The 8,822-nt window shown below is 48.9% G+C and overlaps 1 protein-coding gene across 3 annotated transcripts; it reads right to left on the bottom strand.

The window, feature by feature from the left end:
- Positions 1-4,758: 4,758 nt before the first annotated feature.
- Trir (telomerase RNA component interacting RNase) lies at positions 4,759-8,550 on the bottom strand. 3 transcript variants are annotated; one of them, XR_003733692.2, is made up of 3 exons: positions 8,153-8,549; positions 5,392-5,585; positions 4,759-5,172 (listed from the first exon to the last, which is right to left on the bottom strand). XR_003733692.2 is itself a non-coding variant. In XM_028862231.1 (3 exons), exons 1-3 carry the CDS (start codon positions 8,486-8,488, stop codon positions 5,065-5,067), a joined length of 522 nt encoding a protein of 173 aa, XP_028718064.1. In that variant the 5' UTR covers positions 8,489-8,549; the 3' UTR covers positions 4,759-5,064. The 3 variants fall into 3 exon arrangements, 2 of the variants coding, with proteins under 2 accessions (XP_028718064.1, XP_028718065.1); XM_028862231.1 differs by having other exon boundaries at positions 5,392-5,469; XM_028862232.2 differs by lacking the exon at positions 4,759-5,172 and having other exon boundaries at positions 5,393-5,469; positions 8,176-8,550.
- Positions 8,551-8,822: the final 272 nt, after the last annotated feature.

The following is an 8,822-nucleotide window of genomic DNA, read 5'->3' as shown; positions in this document are numbered from 1 at the left end:
CCTCCATTTCAATGGATATTTTACAATTTGCTCCATTAGAGATAATCCAAGTTAAATTTAGCTGACAGGTCGTAAATTAGTCTTTGAAATTTTGGCTTTTAGCACAGCACAAAACTGACCGTTCGTTGTCTTTGCGCCCTGCCTAAACCAATATTTACTAAACCAACTAGGACTCTAATCGCAAAGGACAACCGAGCCCTGTCCTAAATTTTATTGACCTTCAGGTGAGGGACAGGTCTAAGAATGCCTCAACTTGAAGGGAAACTTAGCACACGTCCCCATTAGCACAATCAGTCCCAGCAACGTTCACTCATAAAAAGCAAGAGTTGGAGCTTCTTTTACTCGGTTTTAGGCTCGGTTGAGAGAATCAAAGGAAAGCTCCCGAATAAACTAGTTTAAAAACTCTCAATATAAACAGAAACCCTCCTTAAAAGACACGTGCGGCAAGACGCACTACACATGCGCAGAGCTTTCTCGCCCCGCCACAACTCACACACATCCGTGACCCTTGAAACTACAAGTCCCAAGGTGCCGTGCGTCCAGGACGCCAAACACGACTTATTCTTAGTGGGGGGCTGGCCCCTCAGAGTTGGAAGGCTGCAGGGACGATGAAGTTTTTTCTTTTTCATCTTTGGGGGGTGGGGCGGCAGAATGTTTGATCAAACATGGGCATTAACTCCAAGTAGAAGCCATGTGGAGCGAATAAGAAATACAGACCATTTAATACATTTTTAAAAGGTGTTTGTGTTTGAATGGATGTGACAACTTGCACAGCGGGCTCTCTCTGGTCCTAGGGACTGAACTCTGGTCTTCAGGCATTTGTGTGTGCTCCTTGATCCACCCTGCCAGCTCACTGGTCCATTTATTGAATTTAAACTCTTTTTCCTGAGGCAGGGTCTACCTGTTGCCCAAGCAGGCCTCCAACTTGCAGTCTTCTTGCCGTAGGCACAAACGCTAGTGTGACCACTACAGGTTTGGTAGCAGTCTCTTTCCTTTCTCCACAGAGATTTGAATCAGGACAAGTGTCCTGGCTTTTTTTTTTTTTTCTTCCTGTTTTGATTTGGTGTCTTCTGTGTTGCCCAGGCTGATCCTAACCCATCCACCCACCTCAGCCTCACTACAAATGAGCACCACTATACTGCGCTCTCCGTTGCGTTCGTTTTTAACATTATTCCCTGCCATGAGGTTTCCAAATAGTATTTTCCTATGCCATTCTCAAAGTGGCCCTCTGCACTCAATATTGACTTGATTTCAACTAAAAGCATTCAGCTCCTGCCCAACTTTAAATCTGATTGGAGAACATAAACTCTCTGTTTACAGAAGTCTCTCTGAGTATCTCATCACAAACAGTTTTGGTTTTTAGAATGTGTAACTCGGCCAATCGGTGGTGGCATACACCTTTAATCCCAGCACTCGGGAGGGACAGGCAGATCTCTGTGAGTTCAAGGCCAGCCTGGTCTACAAAGAGTTCCAGGACAGCCAAGGCTGTTACACAGAGAAACCCTGTCTTGAAAAATTAAAAGAAAAATAAGAAAGAAAAAAAAAGAATGTGTAACTCATGGTCTCTGGACTGGTCATCAGCATACATAAGGCCTTGGGTTCCCACCAGTCATTCAAAAAGAGTGTCGGGGAAAGGCTGGAAAGAAAGATGGCTCAACAGATTAAGGCACTTGCCACCATGCCAGACAACCTGAGTCCATCCCACATGGTGGAAAGAAAGGACTGACTTAAGGCAAGTCCACTGACTTCCACATGTGTGCCATAGTAGAAATATGCACACACACAAATAAGTGTAATTTAAAAAAAAAAAAAGTTACAAGGGCTGGAAAGAAGCCTCACGTACTCTTGCAGAGGACCTAAGTTCAGTCCCCAGGACTGACAATCAGGCAACAAGGAACCACTTCTAACAACAGCTCCAGGGGAACCAAACCTAGGTCCTCTACAAGAAGAACCAATGCTCACAACCAGTGTGCCATCTCTCCAGCTCCAGTCTAATTTTTAATTTTTTTTTAATTTATTTATTTATTATGTATACAGTGTTCTGTCTGCACATATCCCTGCAAGCCAGAAGAGGGCATCAGATCTCATTACAGATGATTGTGAGCCACCATGTAGTTGCTGGGAATTGAACTCAGGACCTTTGGAAGAACAAGCAGTGCTCTTAACCTCTGAGCCATCACAAGGCCTCCAAGATGTAGGTCAATGTTAGTGTGCTTGCCAGCATGCATTGGAAATTAAATAGGTTCCACCCAGAACTGTAAAACAGCCTGTAAATATAAGCTAACTTCTCTCAGATGCAATGAGAGCAGTTTTAACCAGTTAGAGCCAACTATACATGTATCTTCTTTTGCTTTTTGCAAGTGATGGGGACCATGTATGTGGACACCATCTCAAATGATAGGGAAATGCCTTGCATCACTAAGCTATACTCCAGCCCTGGCTCTTTACAATTTGAATTTAAAGATGCTTCCTAACTTTAAAAATAGACAAAAGAACGCCAGGTGTGGGGCTGGCGGCAGAGGCAGGTGGATCTCTGTCAGTTCAAGGCCAGCCTGTCTGCAGAGTGAGTTCCAGGACAGCCAAGAATACACACAGTAACCCTATCTCTAATGTACAACACCCCCCCCCAAAAAAAAAAAAAAAAAAAAAAAAAAAAAAAAAAAAAAAAAACAGGTATGTTGGTATACACCTTTAATCCCAGCTCTTGGCAGGCAGTCTGGTGGATTTCTGTGTCTCAGAGGCCAGTCTGGTCTACATAGTAAGTTCCAGGACAGCCAGGACTACATAGAGAAAATCTGTCTCAAATGGCTAAAAACAGACAAAGACCTGAGCCATAGAAATGCTGAGTGATGGGTTAGAGAGATGGCTCAGTGGATAAGGGCACTTAGTGCTCTTCCGTAAGACCAGAGTTCAGTTCCCAGTATCCCTGTCAGGTGGCTGACAACTGGCTCAAACTCCAGAGGATTCAACACATCCATACATCTATGGCAGATAGACATACAAAAAAAATTAATTTTAAAAAGGATTAAGTGATTTATATAGAATCATACCGCTAACAGGCACAAAAACAGGCAAGAGGGCTGTGACTCACCCAAACATGTACTTGAATTTCCTTTCACTTTTCCTAGGTCACATATCTGGTCAGACTCTGTGACGGGAAGGGCCTGGATTTCAACTCGCCCTGCTTATTGACACACTCCAGAATAGAGGCCAAGCTGCTACAGTGGTGACCTACTTGTGTCTATGTGTGCTTAAGATCCAACTGTTGCTGGCTTCCAAAGAGGCGGCCACAGAGTTGACTCCATTAGTTTGTGTTTTCTCCCCTATCCTCAACCCACCCTCCAACTCCTTTGAAGACCTATGAACCCTAGAAGATCATACCTACTATTACCTCTGCCTGGAGCACTTTCAAGAACATTCCACACCATCTTGCCACCTTTGGGATCTAGAGCAAATCTTTTCAAGCTGTCAACCCTGACCAACTTTATTTTTTGTATGTGGTTATTGGAGAGAGTCTACATGAGACAAGGGTTACCCTCAACTCCTGATCCACCTGCCTCCACCTCCCAAGCACTGAGCTCACGCATGGCATGAGTCACCAAGCCCACTCCTACATCGTATGTGTTAACTGAGTGAATGAACACAGTGCTTTCAGATTGCTTTGTCAGAAAGGTCAGGGGCACTACCTCAACACTCCAGGATCAGAGCTATTTGTCCTTCCTCAGGTCCCATCAGAGCTTGCTGTTGTACAACCTGTCTTTATAGTGTCTTGAGACTTCTACTGAGACACTTCCTCACCTCCCTCCCTCCAGACTTTGATCAAATGTCACCTAAGGAGCTGTTGAGGGCATTGATGCTCTCCCAGAGGACCCAGGCTGAATTCCTAGCAACTACATGACACCTCACAACTAGCTGTAACTCTAGTTCCAGGGGATCTGCTGCTATCTTGGTCTCCACAGGTACCAGGCATGCATGTGGTATACAGACATGCATAAAAGCAAAAAATAAAGATTTTTAAAAGTGACATATGGGCTGGAGAGAATCTATGGAGAGAATTTAATGGAGAGAACCATTAAAGGCTAGGCTCTCAACCAAAAAATATAAAAAGAGGCCTAAAACAGACATCCCCTCCCCCAGCAAGCCTCTATCCTATCCCTGTTAGTAGTCACCACCCAAAAAGCCTTCCCTGCTTTCTTCCCATCTGTCTCCTCTAAGGACAGGGAGAGTGTAGGCTGGTTAATGCTCTGATCCCCAGAGTCCAGAACAGCCTTGGCATATGGTGGTAAGTGTTTGGTCACTATCTGGGGAATAAATAAAATAGCAGCTCTGAATTAACCAAAACCTAAGATTAGTGCCCAGCACACAAAGGAGTGCTGGAGACTGAACAGTGCCTGATGTGCACCGGACAAGCACACTCACACTTAAGTACAACCCAAGTCACAGTAACCTGAGACTGTGAGGGCACTTGGAAGGTAGTACATATCCACACCATGCTGCCAAGGGAGGAAACCAACCCGTGCAGCACATGAGACCCTGTCTCAAAATAAAAACACAAACCAGACAGGACGTTAGGTGCCACAGTTACTAAAGAGGGAAGAAAGATGTCTTGAGGGTACATGACAGGCCGCATGGTCCCTGGCTACAGAACTTCCCTTCACCTCCTCACATGGGTCCACTCCAGCAATGGTAGGTGTGGCAGTCACCAGTGGGGACAGTCTTAGTTGGGAGACCGCAAAGACGACACACCAAGCACACAGCTCCAGCACTAAATCAGGTTCTTTACTTCTCAGAAGTGACTGCTAAAAGGAGAAGGACAGCAAGAGAGACAGACAGAGCCAGAGAAAGCGAGGTGGTGGGAAGAAAGGGGACAGTAAACCACTGGTCTAGTGAGTCTCAGGAGGCAAGTGCTCAAGGTAAAAAAAGAGTCCTGGAGAATGGTCTGCGGCCACGGGAAGCGCCTTGGTTTCCTTCTGTGTATCAGTCCTCCAGGAAGGCCGCTGCCATTACCGCCTTAAATAGTTATGTACATTGCAGAGTCCCAGGCAGTGAGCACCCAGGAGGGGGTCATTTCACCAGGGGCCGAGTTTTATCATCGTCACCGCACTGGTGGGCTTTGTACTTTTTCACTTCTGCCATGTACTTGGCCCATGCGTCACCTTTACTTGTTAATACCTGTGGGGTTGGAGGAGGGAGGACTGGTTGGAAGACAGATGCCCGAGAAGCTGGGGACAAGAGTCGGGAACACCATGACAGATACCCCACCCCCGATGTCACACTAAAATGCAGAGGCAGGTTATCTGGGGACCTACCACCCTACCAGGCCCACCCACCCAAAGTCTGACTCTGGAAGGAAAAGGCAGTTAAGGTGGCACCCCTAGCCAGCCCACTCACCTCATCCTCCGTCTTCTGCTTCTTGGCTACTATTCCCGTCTTGAGGGCTAGTTTGTTTCCGCCTCTGCGCTTGCCCACCTGGGTGAAGGGACAGAAGACTGCAAGGGTTACAGGAGCCGGGCCCGCCCTTGGCGGGGCTGAGGCCCACTACACCTTCCTATCGACGCCTCGCCCAGCTCCTCCAGCCGGCCGACCTGCGCAGCAATCAGAGAGGAGCACACTGGACTCAGCGCCTGCCCTGGGCTGCCACGCCCAGGCAGTCCTGGGCCCCAGGCTACCCTCCCAGGGGGCCAGAGGAGTGCTCACCTTACTGGGGACTGGCTCTGTCCTCACTCTTTCTGCCCAGGCCTCACCCTGTCCCGGCAGGGACCATATAGGTAGCAATACCTTTATTGAGCATTACTACATACCAAGCCTTATGTGCCACACAAAGGGTGCTGTGGTCGTGGTATCTCCTCTCACATTCAGTTATGCTGTTTGAAAGGTAACAACCACCCCATTTAGAGAAAAACACAAGTGTCTGGGAGGGACAGGACAGGCTGTTAACAATACTCATGATCAGAATGTGCAAAGCCAGGCAGAGCATCCTGAATCACAAAGTATCCTTAATTCTCCTGTCCTGATCTGGCGTGGCTTTTTTTTTTTTTTTTTTTTTTTTTTTGCTTTTTCCAGACAGGGTTTCTCTGTGTAGCTTTGCGCCTTTCCTGGAACTCACTTGGTAGCCCAGGCTGGCCTCGAACTCACAGAGAACCTTCTGGCTCTGCCTCCCGAGTGCTGGGATTAAAGGAGTGCGCCACCACCGCCCGGCCTGGCCTGGCTTTTTTAAGGGTGTAACTATAATGGCTACTCATGAACAAATGAAAATAATAGAAACACTACTGCTGCTCCCATTCCTGGAAAAGGTTTCAACCTCTACTCTTGACTGTCACTTTCTTCTTTTTTTTTTTTTTTTTTTTTTTTTTTTTTTTTTTTTTTTTTGTTTGTTTTTCGAGACAGGGTTTCACTGTGTAGCTTTGCGCCTTTCCTGGAGCTCACTTGGTAGCCCCGGCTGGCCTCGAACTCACAGAGATCCGCCTGCCTCTGCCTCCCGAGTGCTGGGATTAAAGGCGTGCGCCACCAACGCCCGGCTTGACTGTCACTTTCTACTTCCTTTAAGAACAGTCTTGCTCTGGATTTTTACCCTGGTATCCCATCTTCTCCCCTTAACTGGGGGCCTCTAAGACAACATCCTGTGCTCACCCTTCAACTAGGCATCAGACACTGCTGGGACTATATCGCCCCACTCACCACGTTTTGTGAGGTGCTGCAGATGGAATCTAGGATCTCAAGCACTCAAAGCCATCTAAGACAGAGCTAAACCCCCATACCTCTTGTTTACTTTAAGCTGGGTCTCACAAAGCTGCTCAGGCTGGCTCTGAATTCATTCTGTACTTGAGAACCTCCAGTCTCAGCTCCCACACAAACACACCCTTTTTGTGTTGTTTCTAGAAACAGGTTACTGCTATGTAACCTTGGCTGAATTCAAACTCTGCAACCCTGTCTCAACCTCTACAGTGCTAGGATTACACGTATGTACCACCCTGTCTGCCTCCACCCTGTCTGCCTCATACACCCTTTTAAGAGGTAAAGAAACTTGAGCCTTACCCCAAACCATAGAGCTGGATCCAGGATTTATTTGACCCACGATCTGCTATCCTAAAACTAACATTTCTTCCTCCCCACTACAGGGCCTCTAACGCAATGCCTGAGACAAAGCAAGCTCAAAACTAACACAAATTATATATTCAACTTATTTAACCTAGCGCTCAACCTGGTACTCTTGGCTTTTTCAGCTAGCTCATTCTTTGTCACCCCATGCACCGTAGGATACTGAACAGCATTCCTGTATCTACCCACAGACGTCACTAGCGTCTCCTCTCAGAGTTTTAACAACCAAAATGTCTACAGACTTTACAAAATACATGAGGGTAAGGAGACTTGTCCCCAGTAGAGAATCACAGGTCTAGCTCTTTCTCTAGGAGTCTGTACTGACTTTTCTATGGGATACTCATATCCCATAGAAAGGTAAAATGATGTCAATTATTAGAACTACAGAAAATCAGGGTAGGCAACCCAGGCTCCAAACAAACCACGTTCTGTTCTGTCAGATTCACCACTGAATACCCATCACAAGACACGGTGCTCCATAAACGGACAACAGTTAAATGATACAGAAAGAAATCGAATGATCTTCCTAAGGTCACAAAGTCAGTGCCTTGCTTTCTGTTGTTGGTTGGTTGGTTTTGTTTAATTAGGACAGGCTCTCACTTTCGAATCCTCGGTCTTCTTGAATCCGGAGTGCTGGTATTGCAAGGCCACCACGCCCGGCTACGGTGCGTGGTCTGAGTCTAACGAATACAGCAGACTCGGAATCTGAATTTGTCCCCTCCTTTTCCCTCAAATTGTGTGTTTGGGTCCCCACTATTCAAAGTCTGGGTACATATCAAACAGGAATCTTAGCATCTAGGGTCTCCTATCCCCAGAGCGCTGCAGCCAATGCAATTTCCCGGTTCCCAGGTCCCGCGAGTGAGACCTGGAGGTTCCCACTACCGCCCAGAAACACCTCTCGTCCGGAATCCAGGTTCAACATTCTCAGCAAGCGACCGGGACCGTCCGGGCATCCCGGCTGCGGACTGCCTGGGACCAGGACGCCCCTTCCCGGGCCCGACTCCCCCTGCCAACACGGGCCCCGGCGCCCGCCCCCACCCCCGCGGCTCCTTACGAAGCTGAGTGTGGGGCCCGGGCCGCCCTTCCTCTTCGGATTCCCTGGGCCCGCCGCGGCGGAGGCCGATGGGTCGGGTCGCTGCGGGCCCGGGGGTGGCTCCTCCTGCCGCTGCCGCTGCTCCTCCTCCATCTTCCGCTTGAACAGCTCCAGGAAGCTGCCGTCGTTGGCGAACAAGTTCACACCGCCGGACACCGGACTTGAGCCCGACACCTCGTCGTCCCCGCTCTCGGGTGACGTTCCTGGCCCCGACTCAGCCCATCGGCTCCTGCCGCCGCCCGCCGGGCCGGGCGCCTCCCGACCCGGAGGCTCCGCCCGTCTCCCTCGGGCAGCCATTTTGTCGCCAGGTGCCGCGCAAGGGGCTTCGGGAAAGGCTCTCGGACCGCGCGCTCAGCGCGGGACGGGCTTCGTCTGAAGCGCTGCATGCTGGGAAGAGAGGCGTGATCCCAGAAGCCAACGCGGGGTGGGCGGGGCTTGGGTGGGGCAAAGGTGCTCTGACCTGGCGACCCGTGGGAGGAGCCCAGAAGCCGGGTTCCTTCCCTCTGTTCCTCGGATTTTCCTAATCCTGCCAGCACGAGTTCGTTAAGCAGACAGAAGCATAGAACCATCGTCTGGGACCCGAGTTCCCGCTAACGGCTGAGAGCACAGTCCCAGTCGGCCACCAGAACTC

This window comes from Peromyscus leucopus, chromosome 5 (genome assembly GCF_004664715.2).
Source record: "Peromyscus leucopus breed LL Stock chromosome 5, UCI_PerLeu_2.1, whole genome shotgun sequence".
Taxonomy (NCBI): Eukaryota; Metazoa; Chordata; class Mammalia; order Rodentia; family Cricetidae; genus Peromyscus; species Peromyscus leucopus.
Note: the sequence above shows the minus strand (reverse complement) of the source record. Positions and strands in the feature narration are given on the sequence as shown.